Consider the following 14,653-nt stretch of genomic DNA (forward strand, 5'->3'; position numbering starts at 1 on the left):
AAAATCCGCTCTGCTCTCTGCTGCTGTCAGTCGCCATTTCAGTACAAATGGATACAACCCTCCCCCACCCCTTCACCAGATCTTCATAATATCAGCGCCCACTCCTGCTCCACGTTCTATCATCCAGGTCTTCAGCAACTCTCTTCACCACCACCACCACCAGTGTCTGGAAAGATCCTGAACTAAGAACGCCATATTTAACCCCCTGAATATACCACGTCATGATGGGGTCTAATGAAATATGTCAGCAACTATTCAGTGGATTGCCATGATATTTTGTACAGACATCCATGGTTCCCAGAGGATGAATCTGCTATCAGTGATTCCCTGACTTTTCTTTAGCGTGACCATGGAGTTCGCATTTTGAGTGAAAAGCCTCCACAACTATTGGATGGATTGCCATGAAATTTGGTCCACACATTTATGTCCCTCTCAAGATGACATGCTATAACGTTGGTGTTCCCTTATCTCTTATCTAGTGCCATTATCAGGTCAAAATTTAAATTTGTTAATGACCAAATAGCGTCAGAACAGATGACATTTAGCTTCAGCTGTACTTTTTGTTTAGTGCTAATAAGCAAATGTTTGGCTAACACGCTTAACACCCAAATGCTCACAATGTCATTGTGAGAATGTTAGTTAGTTAGTTGTTAATGTTGGCGGGTTGGTCGAGCACTTTGGTCCAGACTGGAATATGTCAGCAACAAGTACCTGCAAAACTAATGACATTAAAGGTCCCATGGTATAAACATTTCACTTTATGAGGTTTTTTAACATTAATATGCGTTCCCCCAGCCTGCCTATGATCCCCCGGTTGCTAGAAATGGCGGTAGGTGTAAACCGAGCCCTGGGTATCCTGCTCTGCCTTTGATAAAATGAAAGCTCAGATGGGCCGATCTGGAATCTTCCTTTTATGTCGTCATAAGGGGAAAGGTTACCTCCCCTTTCTCTGCTTTGCCCACCGCCCAGAGAATTTGGCCCGCCCATGAGGAAATAGAGCTACAACTGTGGCCGCAAGCAAAGAATTTCTAATAAAGGAAGAAGTTCCAGTCTCTCGTTACTTCCGCCTTCTGAACTGGTTGCAGTTCCACCAGAGTTCCATATAGGGGGCGCTCACAGCCCAGTGCAGAATGAATGGGACTCTATGGAGCTATACCCCTCAAAATCCACTTTTCTCAGGATATAATTTTTTTGTCTAGTAATTTGAATGTTGCATTCGAAAGGGGAGGCTAAGAAAATACTGCTGGGTGTTAGATTTTTTTTAAAGTGGCTTTTTTGTTCTAAAAACGGCCAGAGATACTGCTTTACGGCAAGCTCTGAGTCGCTTCCTTTGTTCTCTTGAGGCATCGACAACACAGCTGACAGGTTAGGCTCTCCCTGTTAATACACGTGCTAGAAAGAGGTTTGCTAATGTTTTAAAGACCACGCCGAAATATTCTCTATACTCTGACATTCTGGTTCTGCTTCGGATGCCGTCAAGCAGGATCTCCGATCGTAATCAGTCCTTCACTGACCAATCAGCATTCATTAGCAGAATGCTAGCGTGTTATGGGCAACAACGACTCAACCTGTAAGAAATCGAAAGGACACAAGTACTCGTTCATTCAACTTTTGACCTATAATCCATGTTGAACTTGCAAAAACTACAATCAAATCTGAGATTTCTCAACGACAATCAGGCGAAAGAGACAAATTTAGCCGTCTAGCTCCATAGAGTCCCATTCATTTAGCACTGGACCTGTGGAACTCTGGTAGAACTGAAACCAAATTCGGTACAATGGGGCTTAATAGGGAGTGGAACGGTTTTCCGTAGACTGGCTTTGCCTCAAGCTGGTCAAGGCCACACTGCCACCCTCCACCTTGCCCCCCCTCTCTCCTCCTCAATAGCATTTAAAGCTACAGACACAGAAATGGCACATACTAAGGAAAGCTCGTTGTGGGACTGGCTCGTAGCGGCTGTAATTCTGCACCAAGGCTGAATTTTGGGAAAGAGACTTCAGATACAGTATTAGGGGACCACTAAGGCCTATATAAAAGCATCCAAAAAGCAGCATGTCATAGGACCTTTAACATCAGCCTCAGTGGTGGCTTGTGTTTAGTGCTAATTAGCAAATGTTAGCATGCTTACACACTAAAATAAGATGGTAAACATTATATCTGCCAAACATCAGCATGCTAGTTGTCGCTGGAAGCATGTTAAGGCCTGGATCTAGACATGGGCATTCTAGGCACGTGCATTGGGCCCATTTGCTACTAGGGGGCCCAGTAAAAGAAAATAGTCAAAATTGATTTTTTTTGTTTGTTTTAAAAAGTATTTTAAAATGTAAATGTACAATCTAAGGCTTCATCTGAACTTCTATATTTTCTAAGCATAAATATTATTATATTGTTTTAATAAAAAGTACAGTAAAGTAAAAAAATAAAAAACGTTTTCCAACGTACTCCAATTGTGGGAACATTTCCGGTTCTGTATGTTAGCCAGCCGTAATGGTTACACTACCACTTTTCTGGGATGCTTTCAGGTGCAGCAAAGTGAAAAAAATGAAGATGAAGAAAGAAAACGACAAAGAGGGGCTTTACACGTTTCTCTTAGGCCCTTCAAATAAGCCTAAATTAGATGCATTTAAATATCTCAATGAATCAATTTGCATAATAATCATGTGGCTGTTAAAAGTGATCTTGTTAATTCAGAAAAAAACAACGTATCCATTTGGAGGGGGGCCGAAAACATGCAGTAAGCCTAGTGTAATCTTTCCATTTAATCCGGTTTTGAGCATGTTAGTATGCTGACGTCAGCATTTAGCTTCACAGAGATGTTAGCATGTTCGAAGACTCTTAGCCTTGTTATTACCTGGGAATTGGGTTAATCTAACTCTTATTTCATGCTAGGTACTCACCGTAACTAGATCATTGTGTGTGAAAGTATTTAGAGCTGTCTGGTTTCTTCTTAAATTCTGTTAGCTCACACTTTACAGCTATACAATGCTACTTATGACCAGAAATAGCAGACTTACTGTACATCTTACAAATGTATTTGAAACCAATCATCAGTCATCATCCTGCTTCGCTCCCACTCTCCCCCACATGCTCCTCTTTCAAACATGGTAAATGGAGAACTCATACAGCTAATTAAGAGGGAAATTACATCCAAACACTGCACTGGTAGCATATCATCTCTCCCATAAATTCTCCCTCTCTGCATCTCCACCCCTCTGCCCCAATCATTGCATTTGGCCTATAAATAAATGCCAGAGCTGTCACAAGCCAAAAGAATAATACTAAGCTCAATATGCATCGTTGCCAAGGTAGGAGAGACATGAAGGCAAAGCAGGTAAAGTCAGACAGCTTGACACACTGGCAACAGCTCAGATAGACAGGTAGGCAGGCCAGCAAATGGAAAAAAAGACAAAAATACATTTCTCTGTGCAACTGTCCTCAGGTCTCAGGTGTGGTGGGCAAAAGGGGGAAAGGTGGGCCAAAGAGCCAGCACATTCATCACTGATCACTGTCAGAGCATAGAGAAGAAGGGTGGAATCATGTCTAATTACTCAACAGAGCATTGTGGATATAGTTTAAATGCTTTAATTTAAACAAATGTGACACATTGTGCTGGCAGATATACATTGAGTCACTCCTTGAAAAAAGATTGCCACTGAGTACAGTTTCTAAATTCAAAGTTGCTCTGAAGAAAATCAGGCTTTTGTAGGGGTATTTCCAGTTCTATCCTGTTGGTTGGAGGACATTTGCTGTTATTTGACAGTAAAGTATTGATACAACTGAACAACTAGGGAAGTGGACAAGAACAAACACTGACCTTTTGGAAATGGAGGTTGAACCATTTCATTTGCCCAAATAAATCATACACGCAAGCCCAACATTTGCCCTGTACATTTGACCCACCTAAGCTTTCGGAAGCTAAAGACAGAAACCAGGGACTGTGCCGGACCAGATCCGAGACCAGCTTAGAACCACTGCCAACATTTACAGGTTATCCACCGCCTCAGGCGTTTCATCAACTGAAAAGCTTCAACAATACCTGCGCTTTCATGTAGGGCTACTTCTACATGCAAGGTTGTGGTCAAATTCATTTTTATTCCAGGTGTGGATTTAATTTGGAAGAATTACTGACTGATAGCCTATGTTGCATTATGTGTGTGGTTTGTTTAATCTGTTACTCTGGAGAAACAGCGGTGTGCAAGATGAGCCGTGCTTGGAATTAATTTTGATCTTCTCTTTTCTGCCATTATCGCACTAAAACAGCAGCATTGTCACATATTGGGAATTTCATGAATTAGCGTAATAGTTTTCTGCTTGCCACTGGCAAATACATTACTTACAATTTCTAAACAATTATATCAGATCATGCAGCCTTATCAAAAGGGTGTCTCAGGGCTAATATTATCTCCTGTGGATGCGTGTTTTTTACATAAATCAGGGAGCTTACTTTCTAGATAGTGATTATCTTCATCGAATTTTACTTTGCTCACAAAATCCACACCAAGATGTTGCTAAAACAGACTGCTATAACAGCTGCGTTTCGGCTATTGATTGGCAACCACCATGGATAAATATCTACACAACATTTTAGAAATAAACATTAACTACAGGTTCATTTAAAAAGGGAGTCAATTAAAACCATGAGGGACATTGAGGGACAAACTAACCCGTGCAGCAGTATATTGAAGCTTTAATTGACTGACTTAATTAAGCTGCAGAGATCTGAGTGATCTGAGGACTGAAACCAAGCCTCATGGGTGTTTGTTATCTGCCAGCCTCAGTTCCTCAGATGTTGACACACACGGAGAAGTGTAAATGCAGCTGGCGCAAAGGGGTCAATTACATATGTTATAGAGAAGAGTAAAAAAAAAAAAGCTCCCAGAATAGATTTAAGATGCAGGTGCACACACTGATTGACACGTCAATAACATGAAGACAGCGAAATAGACGGGTGTCAGGTGTTTACAACAGTTAAATCATTGACTGAAGATGAATGAAGTTGTCTTCAGGCACTATATGTACACCCATATTGTAAAATCAATCACTGGCTCGCAGGGTGATTTACTGTCTATAGATAATGATCAAGAGAAAAGTAATATAGCCTAAACTATCTGTTTAGGCTATATTAAGCACATCATTCTATTTGAAAAAAGGATGAAAGGCAACAGTGATGTTTTCACCTGAGTGACAAAACGCCCAATTTATAACAGATTAACCAGTAACAAAAAACAGCAAGGCCACAAATCCTTCAGGCATCTACACTCTATTCTTGACATAACAAAATAATTTAACACCAACCTTGTCATTAAAGGGGTTTCTTACAGTCTGTGTGTGTGCGTGTAAAAGTTTGTATTTGGCGTGTCTGTGCAGAGCTTCATACTGTTAGTTTTGCACAGGCATAGCCCATATAGGATGTAGACAGAACAAAATGTTGCTGTAGTTAAAAGAGTAATCCACTGATTTAACATTACACTCCTATTACATTGTCAGACTCAGGACGGACAGTAAAAAAAAGAAGCAAACCAATGATGCCGAGACTTATTCCAGGCATTCTTTTCTCTTGTCAAAACCTGGCGCCTACATTTCCCATAATACAAGTCGACGACTCATAGTTTGAGCAGAGATTCGGGTAGGTTAGGCAACCCCAAGCAGAGATGAGGAGTGGGTTACGAAGGTCTGGTAGGCTCACTTCTGTCTTACTCCACACCCCCAGATTTCATCTTCAAACTTGTAGTTCTCAGCCCCCCACTGACTCAAGTGACATCACTTTTATCAGATTTCGCACAGCTCCCTCTGGAGCCACAAAAGACTTCATACAACCTTTTTTCATGTATGTAGTAGTACTCCCCAAGTCCTGCAAACAAGCTTTAATGTGTAAAAGTTCCGCTTTAACAGTGGTGGCCCAATTGACATTTAGCTTTTAGCTATTCACAAGTAATGCAATTTGTTTTTGTAATATACCATACTTTTTTTCATAAGACAAACTTACACTGTTTTTTTTGTCATATATATAAAACACAAGATATGGGTCATTCTGCTTGACCACATCAACACATTCTAATTGTGTGATGAAACCTCTTATATATGGAGCTTGCTCTGCCTTAAATTAGCGACACAACCATGTAAACATTGTTCTCCACCGCTAAAACAAAAGATTAAAAGGATTTGATTGTTGTAGTTTTTTTCCATTTTTTCTGGTGAACATTTTATTTTAGTTTTTGCTTAAGAGGGACTTCCTTATTTGAGCTGCATTTTTTTTGTGTCACAAGTTTGATCATGATGACTAAAGGCTGTGTACTTAGTGTGCATCCCCAGAAGGACCACAGTCTGCTATTTTAAATCTTAAGTGGATCTAAACAGAGTAATTGATATTTCAATTTACAGTTTTTTTCTTTTCTATCTACTGTTTTTCTTTAATGGAGCCTCCCAGCATAAGCTTTTCACACGTTTGTACTAGTATAACCGATGCGACATTAAACATTTTGAATCTTGTGCATGTGCAGTTTGTGCGTGTGTGTGTGTGTGTGTGTGTGTGTGTGTGTGTGTGTGTGTCAGTGAAAAATGTTGGGAAAACGGCTTACCTGTATTTTACTATACAAATGTCAGGAAACACCAGCACATAGATGCCAAGCATATCATAAGTACCTGCCACTCTGAGAGTAAAGTGATGCTACAGAGGCAGCCAGGGGCACAGAACACAAACCTCTGATTGCATAACAAACTGATTAGACATCTCATCCGCAAAGATACTGAATCATCAGATGATTGGCTTGGTCGGTAATATGTGGCCTGATAATGCCAAATTTAACATGGGCACCCTAGTTCAATAAGAGCTCATATTTGTAGTTCAATTTGAGATTTCAGTGGAGAGGAAAAGAGCAACAAAGGAAATTCTGAAAGACTGGCAAAGCGTAAAGTATGAGTTTTTTTTTGTGGCGGACCAAAGTAATCCTGCAGGCACCACAATCATCATCATCATCATCATTACTATCATTAGTACTGGTATTCATGTGGCATTTGGCAAGCAAGTCAACTTAAATAATTGAATCTCTTATTACTTCCTCTGCTCTGTTTTCCTTTTAAAAGCTTGCTCTGGTTCAAACAGACTGCCAGATGAATGTACACAGTAAGTCTCATGTAAAGACTTCTCTCTTGGGTCTTTCAAGAAGATTTGAATGTTTCTCTCTCCTCTAATTATGCCCGCCGCTATCGAGCTCTTTCTCACACCGTGCATTGATTTGAGAGCAGTCCTGTGAATTGGTGTGACAGTAAAATAAACAGAATGGAAGAGCAGAACAGAGAAGAGAGCAAAAGATCATGAGAGACATGCAACAGACATGAGCAGGTGCCTACCTGAGGTAACGCAGTGGTTCTATGGTTTCAGCCTCTGCCTCAGCTGAGCTGTGGTTCATCTTGTCCATCTGTGTTCACCCTGCACGACTCGGCAAATATGAGAAAGAATGAGCTGTGCCGCTCTAAAGAAAACACTTCCGTTCCTTCTCTCTGACTCTGATTCAATAAGCACACTGTCTACCTCTGTGCCTGGGAATAGACTGAAAATGTAAATGGGCTTCCTCCCTCTCTATCTCTCTCTGTGGTGGCTCTTGATTGGTTCAGAAGCTGGAAGGTAATAACTGGCTGCTACACACATACACACACACACACACACACACAAACACACACTCTGAATATTGCCTCTATATCTCTGCCTCTCCTCTCTGTCTCTTTCCCGCTGTGGCCCCGGCGCATTCTCTAATAAAACCAGCTGGCTCTGTGCATCAGCTTTGCCCACAGGGCACAGGGAAAACCAGCCGATTAAGAATCAGGAGGCATGGTGCTCGCAGGCTGATTGGCTCAGGTTGCCTCGATCATCTCTGTTCATCCAGAAACCCCCCCCTCTCCCTACACACACAGACACACGCATCGGAGTGAGGAGACACTTTTCATTTGGGGGGGTGGGGGGTAAATGAAGCCCAGTACCGACAACTGAGATAATAACACGATAGAAGCTGAGTGGGTACACAGCAGCACTTGAACCAGAACCAGATGGCTGATATGAACAGAAGCACAATGACCTCAAAAGGGACTTTGATGCATGCAGGCTGATCATATGGATTTAGGGCAGCTGACATGAAAGAAGAAACACACTCTACTACAATTTAAATGTACAGTATGGCACACAAACATACACACTAATGCGCAAACACACATACACAGACGAAGGATATGTACAGTAGTACCACGGGGAGAGTCTGCGGCTGCCAAGGAATGAAGCTCACAAGTGGGTCGTGGTGGCAAACAATAGCTCACTTTCTTCTATAAAGGTCTCGCTCTTTTCCCGTCCTCCTCCTCCCTCCAGACGACATGACCTCTCCTTACAGCTCAGCTAACAGAGTTTAGTCTGTTCTCTTATTACATAGATTAGGGTGTAAGTCTTTGTTTTTCTACCACATAACACAAATGATGAAGATTAAATTCCTGTAAGGACTACTGAAGACAAACAGGTTCAATGAAAAGCTGGTGCACTTTGCCACCTAGGGGTTATACACTGCTATTGCAGTTTAAAGCAAGATAGTCAGTACTGGGTGCTGAAAACTAATCTTGATGTGAGAGAATGAATTGAAAGTCGTTGTAATTGGTCCTCCTGTTCATATTTCCTGTTAAAGGTCCCATGGCATGAATGTCACTTTATGAGGTTTTTTAACATTAATATGAGTTCCCCCAGCCTGCCTATGGTCCCCCAGTGTCTAGAAATGGCGTTAGGTGTAAACCGAGCCCTGGGTATCCTGCTCTGCCTTTGATAAAATGAAAGCTCAGATGGGCCGATCTGGAATCTTCCCTTTATGTTGTCGTAAGGGGAAAGGTTACCTCCCCTTTCTCTGCTTTGCCCATGGCAAGCTGGTCAAGGCCACACCCCCACCCTCCACCCAAGGGGGTAAGCTTCGTCTCACAACGCGTAGATCCTATGGCGCCATTTTGATGCTAACAAGCACTCACCCCCCCCGTTAGCATTCCATTGACTGCCATTCATTTTGACGTCACTTTGACAGCGAATAACTTAACATCTGAAGCGTTTAAAGACTATTTATCCATTGTTTATTTCTGAAGAAACACGACAATGTATAAAAGGCTCCATTACTTTGTATCTCACGTTATGGCTCCGTAGTATACGTTTTTGTAAAAATAGGCTAACGATTGTGTCATAACCACACGACTTACTGTCGCATAGTAGAGGAATTACTGTATAGTACAGGAGAAGCTCGCAGGCAGTTTGGACTTACATTAGCTGTTTAAGTTTAATTACTAATGTTAAGTAGCATTTTAGTTAGCAATTATTAGCCTGTGCCTATGTTATCTCCTTACATATACCTACGCTCTCCGTCTCTGCAAGATTCGGAATGATTGAGATTTCTCTTGGCACAGCTACCAGAAGACCATTTACGTCGTCTCTCTGAGTTGGAGGCTGTGCTCAGCCATCACCAGAAAAGTGCTTCTAATATCCTTCACTGGTCTCCGTCCAGAGCAACGCGATCTGTTGGTCAATTCTATATACAGTCTATGCCTCCACCTTGACCCCCCTCTCTCTTCTTCATTCGCATTTAAAGCTACAGACACAGAAATGGCACATCCTAAGTAATGTTCATTGTGGGACTGGCTCTAGTGGCTGTAATTCTGCACCAAGGCTGAATTTCGGGAAAGAGACTTCAGATACAGTATTAGGGGACCACTAAGGCCTATATAAAAGAGACTTCAGATACAGTATTAGGGGGACCACTAAGGCCTATATAAAAGAGACTTCAGATACAGTATTAGGGGACCACTAAGGCCTATATAAAAGAGACTTCAGATACAGTATTAGGGGACCACTAAGGCCTATATAAAAGAGACTTCAGATACAGTATTAGGGGACCACTAAGGCCTATATAAAAGAGACTTCAGATACAGTATTAGGGGACCACTAAGGCCTATATAAAAGCATCCAAAAGCAGCATGTCATAGGACCTTTAAGAGATCCCTCAGAATAGCAGTTCAATGGATTCTCAGCTGATTATTAATGGCACATATGCATATGGGTGAGTATTATTTTAAGATACACTTGAAAAATGTCTATCCTTAAACCCCAATGTTTTGCACAGAAGGTAGGTTGGATGCTCGCTATTTTATAGTCAGACAACTGTCAGAATTACTGTGTGAATGCTAAAAACTGTGATTTCTCTGTATAGTTTTTTTTTCATAATTGCTTTCTTTTTTTTAGCTTCAAAGACTGGTGATGATGTAACTGCTAGAAAAGAAGCCTGGTTTCTATGTACGCTGACTTATGACATGCAAATGCTTGTGTGCAGGGGGAAGACACAATAAAAGCAAAACAAAGCAACAGCTTCAATTCCAGTGCAAAGGCCATGCAATAATTACTACCAAAGCTTTACAGACAAATCATTATTGTACCACACTGCGTCATATTGGTACATTTGTGTCCACACAGAGGAAGATTTCAGCCTAACTGGATATATACTGGGATTTAGTGTACATATTCACCTGCAGTCTCTCAAAAGCCACTGAGCATTAAGGGCAAAAAGAAAATCAAGATTCCTTTTATTACGGATTTATTGTTTTGCCTAAAGAATATCGAAAAATATCCTTAGCATCCCCTGCCCCATTTCTCAAGCATTTTTTTCTTTTTTTCTTGAGAAAATTGAAACGATTGATTGATAATCAGAGTAATTACTTTTCTGGTTATCGACCAATCGGCTCTCGACTTTGCTCAAACATCGTGAATAAACAGGCAACCCAGCCATGAAAGAGGGGTTAAAATTAGTTTTATTATTATTTGATAGAGCAGAAAAAAATCCAAAAAACAAATACTTCTCATACACTGTTTTCTTTTCCATTTGGGCGGCGCTGCATTCCGCAGAGCTTTGACCCCAAATAAACGGAATGGTGATATTGTTGTCACACAGCAGCAGGCAGTAGTCAGGACAGCACAGGGTTACACTTAGCAGGGCACAAAATGATGGGGCTCATTCCAGATTGCTTATTTTGCATCCACGAGACGCGGTCTGCTACCTTCTGCCTGTCGGGAATGTACAGACAACCTGGAAGATTTCCGATGCTACTTTGAGACAGAAATACAAAATCTTGAGCACTTTAAATAAAACTTTGTATGCTTGTATTTCTATCAGCAATGTACACACTGTATTGTTGCACCGTCCTAAATGAAACCCGAACGTACAGTGATGATACCCCAGTACAGAGGGATGAACGTCAACTGATGCCCAGTTACCTAGTGCAGTGCACCATCTTTCAGTACGGATCCTGATAATCACTGAGCTCAAGAGTGCGCTCTGGATACAGGACACAAATCCTTACAAGGTTGCATTATTTAACACATCATGGATGAATTATGATACGGAAAGTGAGGCAACAGGGCAGCAAGACTCCAGGTTTGTAATTACATAGTGATGACATCATTGTCACTATTGTTTCAATGATTTCTTTTTTTTTTTTTTTTTTTTAAATGGACAGATACAGGATATTGAGAAAACAACCGGTGGGATGGTCAGCCTCTTTTGTCAGTTAGGTTTGAGTTTTTTTTTTTTTTGATATTGCTTGTGAAACATCCCGATTTTAAAATATGCAAACATTTTACCCTGATGTTACTGCTTAAATTCAACACATCAATGTTTTAATCTTCAATTTAGTGACACAGAAATGTCTGCGTAAAGTCATTGCTGAGTTAAAGAAACTGGACCAACCCAGTGACTGAAATTAAAGACAGCACATAGTTAATAAAATAACTCAACTCCATGAGCAATATGGGAATCTCCTTGTTTAATGTAGGACATATTGTACTTCACTAGCTTATCCTGTGCTGCTGCAACCTGATAAAAATGCACTATAGCTCATGTGAAAGGCATAGTTAGCTCAATTCAAGGACCCCACATAAATCATACACACCTTAATGTTAAAGACTAAGAAGTTCATGTCATTTGTTGCTATAGGGGTTTTTGCATAACTACATTCTGAAAGCTGTCCAGCTTCTCTAAGACCAATCGTAAGATGAGTGGGAGCCACTGGACACAAGAGAGAAAACAAATCATTTGTGGAGATCCATTCAAACTTAGGGCATAAGCATATATCTTTACTAACATAACCCTATAAATAAACCCACAGACAGTTTGTCTACAGAAGAAAAATAATGCACCACAACCTATGACTAAAAGCAAAACAATGTCAAAAATATGACATTCCTTACACCCCCTCAGTCTAGCATGAATTCATGTTTATATCCAGAGAGGGTTCAAATAAACTAGACACCTTCTAGAAGAAGGGATACCATTTGGGCTCCACTAGTTCTTTGGAAGTTTTTCTTCTCCTTTTCTACAATATTCAATACGAATAGTCCTCCAAACATATGCTCCGTGTCTTTACATGAGTTATTGAACCTTAATCTTCATTCTTCATCTTAGAAAAAACAAAGTATTTAAAAGTAGGCCACAACACGGAACCCAGCAGATGTAAAACCACCTCAACAGTAACATTAGTCTGTAAATTCAGACCTCGACAAGAGGCCGCTTCCAAAGTATCAGGGAGCACAATATTCCAAACACAGTATATGACTTACAGATGAAAAGACAAAATCCTAACATTCAGTCATACAAAACAATCCAACACACATCAACTTCTCTACTATACACGCTGTGGGTTAGAGAGAAGAGGAAGTCTGTGTGTAGATAGATCATTTTTAGTCCTTTTTTGTTGTTGATTTTAATCATTTTTGCAAAGCCGAAGCAGTTATTTCATGGATGGTCCTCTAGCTTCAACCACAATCCGTGTGGCGAGGTCTTCAGTTAAGTCCTGTCGGCCACCACATGGGCCGGAGTCTGAATGGCTCAGACTGGAGAGGGCTAGGACGTAAGGCGAAGATTTCAATGTGTCTAATAGTGATTTTGAATTTTTTTTTCTTTTCTTTCAGCCTAATCCAGAGGCAGGTGAGCTCGGGGATTATTCCTCTTGGTGCAACAGAGAGGTTCAACCAATATACAGGGAGGGAGAGGCAACATCGCTGGGGAAGTTTGTAAAATTGTACATGCCCATGTAAACCCCAGCCCTCAAAAAAGGTACCCAAATTCAATTTGACATATTCCTTGTATCTCAGAAGCCCAAGCTGTCGCAGCACAACACCACTTTGGGTTGAAGGATTCAGGTAAGGAAGATGGTAGCAGAAATATCTGAGGAGGAGCTGAACAACACCTCTGTCCGACAAAAAACTAGGCTGATTCTCTCCGGCACCATTTTGGCCAGAGGCAGAGTCCATAGAAAGGATTAGAATGATCATGAAAATGGCTGTTATTGATATTAAGAGGGGTAATAGTTGTGATGTCAGTAGGATGTAAGATTGCATTATTTCCATGTGTTGGCTGCTTGGGAAATAGAACGGGAGGGAATCATGTCCAGCAGGTACTCTCGCTGACGCTCGACAGCAGAGGTGGTCTTATGGGCAGACAAGCTGGGGTTCACATAGGCCATAGTCACACCTGTCAGGAGACAGACACATCAGTGGTCAGCATACTGGATATTGAACGGTTTTACATTTACACTGACTGACTGACTGACACACACACACACACACACACACACACGAGTAAATAGAGGAAGAAGCATTGGCATTAAGCAAGATGAGAAAAAAAAAAAAAAAAAAGAGAGAGTGACAGTGCCAGAGACCATAAGAGCTCAAAAGAGGAGCAGAAAGCGAGAACGGTCTAACCTCGTATCACGTTTTATCTACCTGTGTTGCCACCGCTCTGCTTCCTCCAGGCAGACACATTGCCCTGGTTACTGCTGCCGGCGCTGACCTTTGCCCCATGCTGCAGCGGGCGTGCTGCAGCATGCTTACCTGCCCTGTTGCCCAGCGCCGCTGCCGCCATCGCGCTCTGCAGCTGAGAGGAGGAAGTGAATGAGTGGGTCACACCACGAGAGCTCATCGACTGGATGCTGTGTGACAGATGACCCTGTACAGAGAGAAAGTGATGGGAGATGTGCTGTGTGTTAGTAAAGCTTTTAATTATCATGCAGTTGTTATGGCTGCTGATCGAGATTTTTTTTTTTTTTTAAACCGTGTTGGTCCATCACCAATACAATCAAAGGCCATCCTAACCTGCTTAATGGAGTGGTGGGAAGACACAGATCTGTGCTGCATAGCAGCCCTGACATGCTTGTACTGTTGGGACACCAGCACCTCACTCTTGGACATTGAAGGAGAGGAGGTGGTTTTAGAGATGGAGGAAGAGGAAGTCGCCTGCTGGAGGATACGCTGCTCAATCTCCTGCTCCTGTTGGAGTGCCTTAACAAAGGCTGCCTTCAGCCGACTGGTGTGCTCAGCCTTGAGGGCCTTCTTCTGATTGGACGACATGCATTGGTCACAGAGGATGGTCCCAACCTTCTCCTTTCTCCAGCGGGAGGTGAAGTCGGTCTTACACTGGGCGCAGGTGTATGGCTCTTTGGGAATGGAGCTGGCAATGGCAGCAGCTGGGCCCAGATTACCTATGTGGGAAAACGGAGAGCTTCTTTAGACCGGATGTAAACATATATATTCTACTATTCAATCTACCACTACACTACAACATCCCTAAACTAGCTTACAAAGTGGAAAGATCTA

The 14,653-nt window shown here is 41.7% G+C and overlaps 2 protein-coding genes across 7 annotated transcripts in view; both read right to left on the reverse strand.

The window, feature by feature from the left end:
- Window positions 1-7,718, reverse strand: part of yjefn3 (YjeF N-terminal domain containing 3) — a 48,736-nt gene extending 41,018 nt beyond the window's left edge. Inside the window, exon 1 of the mRNA XM_078258184.1 lies at window positions 7,351-7,718. Coding sequence (XP_078114310.1) covers window positions 7,351-7,418 — 68 coding nt within the window. The 5' untranslated portion in view covers window positions 7,419-7,718. The remainder of the gene's footprint in view (window positions 1-7,350) is intronic.
- A 4,653-nt stretch (window positions 7,719-12,371) lies between these two features.
- The window catches only part of gatad2ab (GATA zinc finger domain containing 2Ab), a 29,255-nt gene continuing 26,973 nt past the window's right edge, over window positions 12,372-14,653 (reverse strand). For all 6 annotated transcript variants that reach the window (XM_078259281.1, XM_078259283.1, XM_078259282.1 and 3 more), the window contains 3 exons: window positions 14,153-14,538; window positions 13,784-14,006; window positions 12,372-13,532 (listed from right to left, as the gene is read on the reverse strand). In XM_078259281.1, the coding sequence (XP_078115407.1) occupies window positions 13,399-13,532; window positions 13,784-14,006; window positions 14,153-14,538 (743 nt within the window). In that variant the 3' untranslated portion in view covers window positions 12,372-13,398. The remainder of the gene's footprint in view (window positions 13,533-13,783; window positions 14,007-14,152; window positions 14,539-14,653) is intronic.

Source organism: Sander vitreus, chromosome 9 (assembly GCF_031162955.1).
Source record: "Sander vitreus isolate 19-12246 chromosome 9, sanVit1, whole genome shotgun sequence".
In the NCBI taxonomy this organism is placed as follows: domain Eukaryota; kingdom Metazoa; phylum Chordata; class Actinopteri; order Perciformes; family Percidae; genus Sander; species Sander vitreus.